At 38.9% G+C, this 12,989-nt stretch overlaps 2 protein-coding genes across 2 annotated transcripts; both read right to left on the reverse strand.

Annotated features, from left to right (window-relative positions):
- Positions 1-416: 416 nt before the first annotated feature.
- eif2b2 (eukaryotic translation initiation factor 2B, subunit 2 beta) lies at positions 417-3,024 on the reverse strand. Its single transcript, XM_063902226.1, has 8 exons — positions 2,737-3,024; positions 2,119-2,239; positions 1,609-1,760; positions 1,316-1,479; positions 1,120-1,215; positions 905-1,042; positions 762-828; positions 417-616 (listed from the first exon to the last, which is right to left on the reverse strand). The coding sequence occupies exons 1-8, from the start codon at positions 2,906-2,908 to the stop codon at positions 459-461; spliced, it is 1,068 nt and encodes a 355-aa protein (XP_063758296.1). The 5' UTR covers positions 2,909-3,024; the 3' UTR covers positions 417-458.
- A 2,567-nt stretch (positions 3,025-5,591) lies between these two features.
- tmed10 (transmembrane p24 trafficking protein 10) lies at positions 5,592-10,082 on the reverse strand. The gene is made up of 5 exons (XM_063901961.1): positions 9,824-10,082; positions 8,715-8,835; positions 8,363-8,436; positions 6,457-6,583; positions 5,592-5,953 (listed from the first exon to the last, which is right to left on the reverse strand). Exons 1-5 carry the CDS (start codon positions 9,998-10,000, stop codon positions 5,832-5,834), a joined length of 621 nt encoding a protein of 206 aa, XP_063758031.1. The 5' UTR covers positions 10,001-10,082; the 3' UTR covers positions 5,592-5,831.
- Positions 10,083-12,989: the final 2,907 nt, after the last annotated feature.

Below are 12,989 nucleotides of genomic sequence, written 5' to 3' on the forward strand. Positions count from 1 at the left end.
GGAATATATTCTTTTTTTTTCATACATAGTGAAAACAATATATCTCCACATTGTGTTTTTTTTTTCTTCTGATAAACTGAATGTTAGGTGTTCTTTCACGGGTTGTGAAACTGCTCCTGCTCCTTCAGATAAATAAACTATTGAACAATTGATTAGCTGGAAAGGGGGGGGGGGAATAAATATACATATTTGATTGTAGTTCAATATTGTAATGGTTTATAATTGCATTACTTTTAAAGCAAGTCATTTTTTATATAGCAGTATGATGCAGTATGATATGAATGGCAATATAGAAGAAAAACTATTTTGTCACAAAATGTCCTGAAAGTATTACAAAATCTGATCTAGTTTCAGAAACTCTCCCACTCCCACTTCATGTGGTAGAGCATACTGTTCCTCATCAAGAGACACAAAGACTGCATCAATCATTATTTAATTGATTTGATAAATTACAATGGTTAAAGTTCATGGTCTTCTGGGTGGTAAAGTTCGCTCATCAGACGGTAGATGTACGACGGTGCATGTCCTCCAATGTTAGAGATGAACAGTGTGATGAGCTCAGGGGGGACATAGTCAAACACCGGACAGTGCACGTTCACCTTAGAGAGAATCTCACCTGCAATACCAATTGTTAACAGTGAATTCGCCAGAAAATTAACCAAAAGAGGTACATTTTCAAGATTTAAAAGTTTATTATCTAAAGACGAAGAGTTTATTATTAACCGACTGTTAATAAGCACTTTGTAAGAAATGTCAGTTACCTTCAGTGAAAGGAAGCACTTCCTGTGGAGATACAAACTTATGGAAGGTATCTTCTTCATTCGGGAACTAAGGAAAAAAAAAAGTGTTGTCATAATTTCTCCGTCAGCAGAAATTACAAACATCTGTCAGCCTAATGTCGTACCTGAGGTGAGAGCTTGAACATGGGAGCACAAACAATCAGCGGTGTGGAGTGGTGCTTGGCGGCGAGGGCCAGGGTGTGTGTCCCGTTGACGGCCCTCAGACCTCCGTTGGCCAGAACTGTCTGCGTACCGATGATGACCTGTAAGCAGATTTCCACGCAGGTTAACCCACATGCTCTGACATGACTTTTTTAAAGGCTTCTTTGGTGTTAAATACCTTATTAACTCGAGACATGACTGCAAATATGGCAGCGTCTGTGATGACGGTTGTTTCGATGCCAGCCTTTGAGAGACTGGTTGCCATCTCATGTCCCTGGTAAGAAGTGAACAAATAGGATACAAAATATAACAATCCCTAATCTCAAAAAAACATTTGTTCCTCTACGATAAACATAATTTCTTGTTTTTCAAACCTGACAGAACGGGGCGCACTCTGCCACAATGACGTGGAACTTGCGTTTGCGAGCAGCGTCCTTCAGGAAGGCCTCCACTGTGCGAGAGCGGCCGATAGTCATGATGACCTCGTTAGAGTGGATGTGCTCCAGGGCCTGCATCGCAATGTTGTCAGTGGTTCCCTCTTAAAAAGAAAGTGGTGAAGCAGCAAAAGTTTTTATCCTCACAGAATTAATACAGACATCATTTCCATTTCATTTACGAAAACCAGCTCACAGATAAGTGACCTGATTCTCTAAATTAAATACCATACCCAGCTCGGTCAGCAGCTCATTGATGGCCTCGATGACGTTTGCTTTGAGGGCGGAGAAAGGCTGCTCGAAGTTCTCCTTGATTAGTCCTCCAGACGTCAGCAGCTTGTGAAGAGATTCCTGCTGGTCCGTTTCTTCACTGCTGCCTCGAGATCTGCAAGACATGATTCAATATATTTTAAAAATTACTTATATCTCTTACTAAAAAATGTGATCTTTCAACAGTCATTTTCTCTGTTAAATATCCTCTTAGGAAAATGAAATTGATCAGGACTGATGTCATGGAAACCAAACAACTTGTGTTAAAATTCAAATCAGAAAAAGGAGAAACCATAATAAAAGCAGAATAATGGGCCTCACTTCGATCTTGAGTGCAGGTGCCTCCTATGTGCAATTAACTCAGATATATATTATAATATTAGCAGGCCATGTGAATGTGTATAACCAATGACTTCTTTAACCTCTTCAGCACAGTGACTGGTTTAACAGCCGTCATACTGTTTAATCCTCACCTGGCATATTCCTCTCTGATGATTTTTAACACCCGTCTGATCATGTTTCCAACAGTGGTCTCTGACGGCTGGGCGGCAGTCATTCTCCTCCCGTCTATACGGATTAAGTCCATCAGACTGCCTGTAACAGAGAAATTAGTTTGGAAAATTGTATCTTGAAATGTTAAAACTTCTGAGAATTCACCTATTATGGGTCATAGAACCTGTCATTGTTTACTATGAGAAGGGTATGATGACCAACACCATATTGTTCTTAAATTCCGTGTTAATCTTTTATCTACCACTTTATTTTTCATTGTAAAGGGACAAGTATTAGAAATAGTGGACACATACTTATTACATTGTTATCACGTTTATGAATATGGAACTGAGAACAAATGGATTCACCAATGATCTATCTATCTATCTATCTGAAAATTCAAAATATAGCTACGTGTGTTTGCTAAATCAGCAGTTGCTAAACATTGAACATCTACTAAAAAAAAGCAACCACATTGTTGACAGCTACAACAGGTTTGACAGAAGTCGTCGCTGTTCAGCTACAACGACAGCAAAAACGTTAGCTCGCTTTAACGTTGAGCTAAACAGTGAATCAACGAAGGGAGTAGCATGAAGCACCTGCGTTGCTCCACCGAGCCTGCGCTGTGATTCTGCGGAGCAGGGACGTCGTTTCTCGGGCTGTCTCCGCCGAGCCCCGCAGCGGTCCAGTCCCGCAGCCTCCACGCTTCAAGTCGGACAGGAACGCTTCAATTCTCTCCGTCAGGTCTATGTCTTTGTCTGTTCCCGGCATAGTTGATGCTTGATGATATAAAAGGCTTGCTGACAGTTTAAAGGATCGACAACTGAAATATTTGTACCATGCAATGTTTTGACCATGAGGAAGTACTTCTGGAGTACATCCGGGTGACTACAGCTGCGCTTTCATCTGATTGGTGGACCGCTGCACGACACATTGCATCAATTCTGTGTGTTAGCAAACAAGAAATTCTGAACAGTTTTAAAGTGTTTAACGAGTTATTTACACTACCTTCGTTACAGTTCAATGTCCATAACAGTATGTTGTTGCTGTAAGTTTAATGTGTCGTGTTTGACGCGTCCATGCTATTCAAAGCAAGCAGAGAATACAATGAGAACCATACACTGTAACATCCAATTCTGAAACTCCTTTGGTTTGGTTGTGCTCGTTATGGAGTCCAGTTGAGGTTTCTATAGGGGTCTTTTCCCCAATAATCCAGTTATTTTGTGAAGTGATGTTCTAGTAACGTTCAACATAATCTATTTGTATCAGAAAGGATTTCATTGTCACGTTTAGCACCAGGGCATTGTGGTTTAATCTATTGACAGGCAGGGCTGTGGTGGGTTTTATAACCAGATAACTCATTGTAGGATTAAGGCAGAGTTGTTGTAACAGGTAAGGTAATTATAAGTGTCTTGTTCGTCAAACAATAATCCTCCTCAATCAAATAACTTCATGGTTTGTTGAATCCAAAGAATTGCTGGCAAATTGAGAAAGTAATGATGAGTCAGTCATTTATAATGGAATTAAATGTCAGGTTTACCCATTCCTAAACCTAACCCCATGTTCCAATGTTCCTTTGAGGGTTCATCTTGAGACAGGATGAGCAAAATGGCCTCTAATCTAAATTGATGGGAAATAAAACATATTGGAAATATATACCCAATTGTCTGTTTGGTCCCTAGTTACTTTTCTTACAAACATCTACATGGATAGCTGTTATTTATTCATTCATTTTGTCATTTGGTATTTATTAAGTAAATACCAAATGACAAAGCTTTGAAGTATCAGAGTAAGAAAATAAACTCACTCACCATGTATTGTGTAGCTATTATTAAATGTGGGCAACAATGAGCCCCTGTAATGTAGTGCCATCAAATAATGTAATTAAAGTTCTGCTTCAATTTTGTCTTGCTGCTATGGAGTTTAAATGCACGTATTTGAAGTTGCTGTGGAGAAAAGCGTGAATGTAAGGACTTCCTCCTGTCTTTAAAATCAGCAAGATCAGCATCAATGGTCGAGACACACAGGTGAAACGTTTTCCAATTTGTTGATCAAGAATTACACACTAACACATAACTGATTAAAAAAGTTATAATTTAAAATGATACATTTACACTTCAATAAGTTTAATAGGTAACCAATATGTGCAGCGGAACAGCCAACACTTTGTGTCTTAATGTATTGGATTAATATTTGGTTAATATTTTTAACTTTCATTCACAATGTGATATTACAGCCAACTGTTTTTAAATGCTTTGATGTGTTTTTCCACTACACTTTTTCTTAATGCTTTTAAAATCTTTTATTTTTGTAAAGCACTTTGGATTGCCTCGTGTTGAAATGTGCTATATAAATGAACTTGCCTTGCCATGTGGGATATACATGTTAGACCACACCATTACTAATGTAAATCCATCCAATATTTTATTGAATAAAAGCCCAACAAAAATTTACAAAATGTATCAGTCAACATAAAAATCACTGATTGCGCACAATGCGCATGTTCATTGTTAAAAATGTACCCATGACAGATGCCTCAATTAACCCCTTTCAAAAACAATCTGAATATTTGCAACCACCCACCTTCTCCTGTAACCCAAGCCTCAAAAGTATTCTAAAGAAAAGAAGCACGCTGGATGGATCGCTGCTCTAATTCGGAAGTGATATTTCACAGAATGCTAGATAATTAAATTTACCAGTGTGTAAATAAAAAGGGGCACATGACTGAAAGGGGATTTTATAAAGTGTTTGGATTGCCAACTTTACATTTCCTGTCAAAAGCTGCTTTTCTGCACTCTGACAAAAGAAACTTGCACAACTATATATGAATTGTGTCATAGAATTAAATTATTTATAGCCATGCATACAGTATAATGCTGCCACCTCATCCTAGGGTCATGGTATGTTTACTTTTGATTGGTGACAAATTAATGATCAGGTGTTTCAAAAACAAAACTACAACGTGCAAGAGATCATAGAAGTGACCTAATTTATAAATGAGAATATTGCTGACAAGTCACAAACTGCCCCCACCTCCCAAAATATACCTGTAGAAGCAACTAAATAGCATTTACAATATGAAAACGAACTAAAGACAGTTAAATTTAGCTACCAAACAAGTTTGCAAATTAAGTGACATAACACAGAAGTTCAGTGGTTGCTAATTTTTTCATCAAAGTAACAACACACAGCTTTTTCAAATAGCCTTCACTTGATAAAAGGGTAGCAAGGGTGTAGTTTGCTTGGCATGGCAAAGAATGTGAACATTAACAGAAGGGAAAAGGACATTCACTCATGGCACATCCATTCAAACTGAGCTCAAAATCAAACAACTCTTCAACTGGTTGAAGGAACAAGTTCTTATTCAGTAGAATGCAACATTCAAAACAGTGCAGACAGAAAATTGAAGTACCATGAGATGGACGTTTCTCACTAGTGCAGTGACATACGCCTGCCTGGTCTCACAGTGCATTTCTCCCTACAGTGCTTTTCATGTTTCAAAACACTAAATAAGCAGGTGATTTATTTTTTCAGAGGAAAACCTTGGTTTCTCTTACAGCCTTGAAAACTAGAATTTGAGCCCCTCAACCCCACTCGCTGTTGTTTGCTGAAGCTAGTCCAAGGAGGGTGGATGTTGGGATGTGTTGACTGACTGGCAGGCAGCTTCCCGCGATGTAAGGAGCCACAAGCCGCTTTACTCGATCAGCTTCTTTGCCTTGAAGAAGCGCCGCAAGTAGAAGACCTGCCATGTGGCCAGGCCAATGAGACAGCACATGGAGAATATGCTGAAGTACAGCACACGTGTGTTGGTGGACTCTGGAGAGGGAGGGGGGAGGAATAAGTATCAGTATTATTGTTTTGGGACAAATACTTCGTAGTTTCAGTGAACCAACAAACAAAACATTTAAGTCTCAATCCCTAAAACCTGATACTTGTCAACACTGGACAGACACTTCGTTTTTAATCAATGTTATATTTAGCATTAGTACTTGTTCAAAAGTCAAGCTGAATGTAAAATACTCCTACAATAATATTAAAACAAGCAGATGATTTGACGGCAGCAATTTGAGGAAAGCATTATCAAACAGCAAGACCGTCAACCACAAACTGTAACATGCTAGAAATCAACATCAAAAGGAAAAAATAAAAATATGTGACCCCTCTTTATCTGCACATCAAACAACAACCAGCAATCTGGCAGAAATTTGGCAGGATGTTACAGGTAGTTGTGGGCAAGCCATACAGAGTAAAAATCAGGCCTAATCTAAAAGGTTTTGAAGTGTTGGCTAATTTCATGACTAATTGTATTGTTTTGTTACCATTAGTGTCCCGCATCTCCTCCTCTCTCTTCTTCATGTAAGCAAAGTCATTGACGATAGACTCCGACAGGTCCTCCAGTCGCCTAAGCTCCACCTCGAGAGGCTTCAGCTTCTCCACCTTGGCAATCTGGATGGACAAAACAGAAGTGGGAGGATTCAGCAGGGTGATGCCAGAGAACTCGATGGTTAAAACGTTTTCAAGCACTGTCATTATATACTTTGTCCAGCAGGCGTCGCTCTTGGGCTTTGTAGTCAATTCAATTGCATTTGTACAGACAAATACCGTACATCAAAAATGTGACTCGGGGAAAATGTACACACCTAGGGGTGTTAAAACAAACGTTGGTTTTCCCCTGTTTATTTACGCTGGTGGAAGGCCGCCTTTGAACTCTGGTGTGAACTGAGCAGCTGCACCCAGAGAGAAGGTGGAGCACAGAACAGACCAACCAAAGCATTATGAGATACTGATGAATGTGTGACATGTACAAATCTAATGTTAAAAAAAAAATTGGGTGGTTATGGCAAATATTTTCCTTCATTTATGAACTTGTCTTCTGTGAAGTGTTGATATGCAGGAACAGTTACAAAACCTGTTCAGGGACTAGTTTACCTGTCAGTCCATGTGACTTATGTCAACGTGTGACACTTTGTGTGCGGAGCGTAAACGTACAGAAACCAAAAACAGAAACACCACATTGGTCTCTCTTCCCTGGACTAAATGTACCTGACTAGCCTTGAATTGTGCAATAGCAGCAGATATGGATATAGGGAAATCTGCCTGATATGGAGCATGCATCTGCCAATGAACACATGCAAACACATTGCATAACAGGCAGGAACTCTTTCAGTAAATTTACCAAATACCAAGACACCGTGTACTGGCCAGCTTGCAAATGTGCTCAAAAGTAACACACTCTCCTACGTAGGAGAATACAATCTCAGCTCCACCCTCTTGCCCACAGACAGGAAAGCCCACTTGAGCTTCCCTGAACATCCTCCTCCTACACACTCGCTCACTGAGTGTGAAAGAACGTCATGTTCGTGCACCATGTGCGGGAAGAGGCAATTCTCAGCACAGTGCTTTTAATCACTTTTCTACGTAGTAAGTGTTGCCTTACAGCCACAGTGGAAAGTGAAATCTATTCTCTGAAGAAATGATGATGATAATGCACAACATTTGTATATTTAGGGAAATATGAAATTATTTTCTGGCAAAACCTCCTCCACTGATGTTCCTTTTTTATACACAGGGATCTGTTGACGTCATTATCGTGTTTTGAGAATAGACGCATGCCAACGGCACAAATGCATGTCATCAGCCACAAGTATTTAATTTGGCCAAAAGGTACGCAAAAGTATGTTCTCGTTTCCACCCCTCAACTTAATTTACTAACCTTATTGCTTAGTTTGATGTTGAGCAACAGTAACAAGGAAGCAGTAAAAGGATTGTATGTCTCTCGCATCTGGGAATATATTTTGTATGTCATATTAGTTTGATGAATGACTGCTTCTATCCTGACCAGGGATGTAATCGCAAATGGAACTACGTGGGTCAGTCTGCAACTTTTGTATTTACAATATTTGGGTGCATTCTAACACAGGCTCAAAAATGCTGGCCAGTTGTTTAAATGCACCTATAGTTTTTCGATTTTCAAACCTTAATGTGCAGTGAAACATAGGTTGCGGTCGAAAGGACTGTTCTAACTGACTGAAATGACCCAGATATATGAAGTGGAATGTTTTTTACATCAAGGTCAAGGTAAAGTGGTTCGGAAAAATAAAAAGGGATGTAATTATTTTGACTATTCTACCGCAGTCCAGTAGCTGCAGACAGAATGTCTTTATCTGCTTTATGTTTGCATTGTATTAACAAAAGACAGCAAATAGTTTTGAACCTAACACTTACCTCTTCATAGTTTTTGGCTTCCACACCATGCTTCATGTCCAGATTGACCAGCTGGTCAGGCACTCTTCCAGTCCCTGATTAAAAGAGCAGACATTTAAGCATCACATGTAATCAAGTTACATCGAACATTTAAATTGCAAAGATTTTCTAAATTTCCTAACTACTGTGCAGATGTAAACCATACATAAAACATGCCAAAATTGTTAATTTCAATCAAATCTATCCATAGAAATATCACCCATGGGTTAAATGTCACAATATGTGTGAGATCTTAACAGTTGTAGTATGAGTATCTGTCATTACATTTTTTGAATTCTGTGCAAATAAGCCACCTGGTTCTCATGGTACTTACCCATGGGTGACTTGCTCTCGAAGCACACCTCAAACATGTCATAGTCCTCTGTGGTGAATGCAAACTTTCCTTTAATTGCATCTTCCTTGGAGTAAAGAGTGTGGCTGGAGGAATCTGTGATCTTGAAAGTAAGGGAAAACATGTACATAAATAAACTGCATTGCTGAAATCAATTAAAATTAAAATAATCTAAAATACAGGTCACTCTCTATAAACTGGGGATTAACTGATCTTCAATTTATACAAGGTTAACGTGAGGTGACTGCATAAAAATAACAATTGAAGGAGTTCCTCTTCAATTCTTTTAAATAGTTTTGGGCATTAAGTTAAAAACGCTTCAATTTAGATGAAACTATCAATACAAATCATACCAAATATAACTCACTTGCAGCACAAATAAGCTGCATAAAACAATTGTAAAACTGAAAAGAGGAAATTCTGTAATGTGGATATCACAGCTGTTAGAACATGGAGACTATTTTACAGAGCCACATCAGGAATAATATTACGAGGATTTAACGGGTTTATAATTAAGTTAGGCTGTATGCACTTGTATCATAAATTGAAGAAATCTTGAGACGTAAGGCATTTTAATTGATACACAAGAGTCCATTCAGGCTGTCATTGTAGCTGAGGTGGCTAATGTGCTAATGTCGCTAGCTTGTGACTGCATTAGCTGAATGGCCAGTAAAGACTGACGTGTAACAGCAGCAGAGACAGTGACGGGAATACTTCACATGACAAAACGCACAATTACTGTCACATACACGTACAATGTGTGATTAAGCGGACGTTAATTAGCACCAGAGTTATTTAACTTTGTGTCAGGATGAATTCCTAAAGGATAATGTTTGCGAACCCTGACGTTGGCTAGCGTATTAGCAGCTAAAACCAGGAAGACGTGTTTTTCGGGGCCTTGGTTAGCTACAATGCTAACAACAGTTGCACACACTTCAGCCGACCTCTATCGACACTTAAGACTATTTTTAAATAATATATGGATAGTGCTTGTAACGACTAGCGTAATAAAACATAGACTTAAACACACTGGCGTCATTTCGGCCTCAGCACAGGGTGGTTACGTTGACTAGCCGCAGCTCTCTGCTTACCTTCAGATTAGTTTTGGTGTTCGCCTGTTCGCTTATTTCATACTCCCCCGTGACGAGGACGTCTTTGTGGATCTCCTCCCGTAAACATTTTCTCGAGTTGACCGGTAAAAAGAAAGAAATGGAGAATACCGATTCAATAAGAACCGGTAACAACAGTAGAGCAGCGAGTCGAGCCATGGCTACCGCTCAACCAACCGACCAACCAGCCCGTGCCAGCCAAACAGTTTAACGCGGAGTTCCAGCTCACATAGCCGGCCTGATGGAGCTCTGCAGCGCCGCTACTGGCCCGGAGGACGAAGTACCATCTAACTAACAACTCTCCTTCTCCCTATTTAAGGTTACAGTGAGTTCAAAGATTACGAGCAATGCATTGTATGGTCAATTGTAATCCAGCAGCCTCACGTTTTAGTGATTTTTTAGCACTCAATGCTATTGAGACCTAAAGTACAACTTTGCAGTAGGGTTCTTTTGACTACTTCCATTTCAAGGGACTTGTACTTTACTTGAGAATTTCAATGTTTTGCAACTGTATTTCTACCCCAAAACAATTCAGAGATAAATACTTTCACTGCACTAAATTGGTGTAATACCTTTTCTTACTTTGGAGATTTGGAATATTGATGTAAAAATATAATCAACACTTAAATAAGAATTTAGTTACAACTGGACTAAAATGCATTAGCTGCACCATACAAAGTTAGTACTTTGATTGTATGGCTACATAAATATTTAAGGCTACTTTTTAATTCACTACATTTAGTGAATGCAACATTAGTGGTGAACACATAAATTCATCATGAATTGTAATCCATTATCATAGCCCAATATATTGACTTTGATTTTGTATAGTTTGTACTACAATTTGAATACAGGGCTGTACTTTGTAACAGAGCATTTCTAAACTGCTGTAATAAAACTTCCACTTCAGTAAAATATTAGGCCTATAAGTATGAGAGCTCTTTTTTACATTTCAATCCCATCTCAATGTTTTTATCAGTAAAGCTGGCTCAAGTGATATCACATGATGACACATTAAACAAGTGGTCCTATGTGGCTGAGTTTGGAGGAGGGATGGACAGAAGACAACATATTGTCAGTATGGATGAGGATAACGACGGTAAGGTACGAATATGTCCCACCATTATGTATAGACTGTATGGTTGGAATAAAAAACTAACAGATGCTCTTACAATATAACATATTAACAGGAAAACACTTTGACAAAACCAAAGGATTTTAGGATATTGAGCCCCTAGTGGGTCAAAAAGGCGCTATTCCTTAGAATAATTATGAGAGTTGCAAAGTGTCAGAAGACATGTACGGACATGTTAAGTTGATGGTGAAAATCCTGAAACACACTATATATTTAGGGGCTTTTGCTTATTTAAAGAAAATAATAATCTTAGATGAGAGTTTTTAATGTATTACTTTTAAAACGACACAAATTCCCCTTTGCAAGTCTGTTCTGGTTGCACTGCAATCAACAAGAGATTAAGTCAAAATTAAGTGTAAACCTGTTTTAGAATAACATGTAAACTATCATGCTGAAGCTGAATGAATAATAAGTGATATACTTCTGTCATTGTACTTACAGTATTTTAAACCTGTTACCATGGAGTATTAAGATTATAAATTGTCTATTCATGTTGTTGGCCTCACCTTCTAAATGTTCACTATAAGCTCATTGTTATTTACAGACTTTCACTGCTGTCTTTAACATCACAGCAATAGCTGAATAAGCCGTACTGCATGTGGTATTATGGTGAATCTTAAATGAGAAAAAACAGACATATCATGCTCGTTGTTGGCTGGGGTATTTTGAAAATCCCTAAAGCTATTATTTTTCTGTCTGAAGCTCAGGGATTACCCAATTACATATGATAGAGTTGTCCAGTTTCCAGGGAAACATCCTTTACTGATCCCACGAGGCGAGACGTGGACTCGCTGCTGTGTGTGTGGAGTCTGGCACTAAGTGAACAGCAATTATTGGATAGAGAAATCCCTCCAGTATTGTAGCTTAGTGCGTCAAATAACTGCTAAGAATAGCACATCACACTCGCCTCCATACAACGGTGCTTTTAGGCTACAAATTAAAGTTTCATACATTTGACTATTTTGACACTTTAACATCTCCTGCCACTTTCAGTGATTTTTAATCCCAAAGTATATTCTGATAAACATTTATTGTGGACTACATATTTCTAGGATGAGGTTTAGTTTTATGGATACGTCAATGATTATCTATTGAGTAACCTCTTATCACCTCTGGGCACTGGTTCAGAATTGCATGTCATAATGAAAGACCTTCTCTACAGAGAGGAACACTTCCCTAAATCTGCATGCATGCTGACGCAAGTGTCTACACACCCTTTAATGAATTGCTCACTATGCAAACAAAAATCAGACCATACTGATAAGTACAAAGAATCCAAACTGAGTTCAAATCTAAATCTTGGATGAAAAGTCAGAGAAATGTCATAATAAAGACTTTTGGCAGTGTGTCAGACAGGTTTGTCTCACTCTGTTGAAAGTAAAACAAATACATGTCAGGAGCAGAGAATAATTTTCTTAAGTAAAAGTGTAATTTAGTGTCATAACAAATGTTATCTAGACAGACTTTTAGCCACACAGGGAAGACGCTTATGTATTTGTGGTTTTGTAAGGTTTCATATCCTCTCTGGACAAAGAAAGGGAATCAGAGGATGGGTTTATGTGAATATGGAGCTGAGCCAAACTCAGCTCTTGTCATTGTGGCACGTAAGCGAGCTCTGCTGTTTCATCATCTACGCTGCTTTGCTCACACTCACACCCAGGCAGGGATCTGCGTCTGTCTCCTCATCATATTCATATCTCCTCCTCATCCCCTCTCCTCACTCTTACTTCCCCTCCTCTCTTTCTATCATGCTTACGCTGCCTGGTTCCTCCCCTGAGTTGCAGCACCGACGCAGGTTGGCGTCATAGTGGTCTAATTTTACTGCTGTTGATGCTGATGTTAAAAGAAGCAATAGGCACCTGCTATTTCTGCTGCTACCCTTCTCCCTGGGGTTGGCAAAGAGGTATTAATAGACAGAGTTATTAGGGGCTGCATCATCGCACATAGAGGCTTTATTGAGGAAAAAGGGGCTCTGCTTCTGTGCTAAGGAAAACAGATAGGTACTCAGAAGGA

Source organism: Eleginops maclovinus, chromosome 15 (genome assembly GCF_036324505.1).
Source record: "Eleginops maclovinus isolate JMC-PN-2008 ecotype Puerto Natales chromosome 15, JC_Emac_rtc_rv5, whole genome shotgun sequence".
NCBI lineage: Eukaryota > Metazoa > Chordata > Actinopteri > Perciformes > Eleginopidae > Eleginops > Eleginops maclovinus.

What these genes read in the sequence shown, in the direction of transcription:
- eif2b2 (XM_063902226.1), bottom strand. Translation starts at nt 2,908, where the DNA reads ATGCCGGGAACAGACAAAGACATAGACCTGACGGAGAGAATTGAAGCG. An exon ending in ATCAGAGAGGAATATGCCAG is followed by an intron (nt 1,761 to 2,118) that starts GTGAGGATTAAA and finishes CATGTCTTGCAG; the next exon opens with ATCTCGAGGCAGCAGTGAAG. An exon ending in AGTGCGCCCCGTTCTGTCAG is followed by an intron (nt 1,216 to 1,315) that starts GTTTGAAAAACA and finishes ACTTCTTACCAG; the next exon opens with GGACATGAGATGGCAACCAG.
- tmed10 (XM_063901961.1), bottom strand. Translation starts at nt 10,000, where the DNA reads ATGGCTCGACTCGCTGCTCTACTGTTGTTACCGGTTCTTATTGAATCG. An exon ending in ACACCAAAACTAATCTGAAG is followed by an intron (nt 8,836 to 9,823) that starts GTAAGCAGAGAG and finishes CTTACTTTCAAG; the next exon opens with ATCACAGATTCCTCCAGCCA. An exon ending in GGAGATGCGGGACACTAATG is followed by an intron (nt 5,954 to 6,456) that starts GTAACAAAACAA and finishes CTCCCTCTCCAG; the next exon opens with AGTCCACCAACACACGTGTG.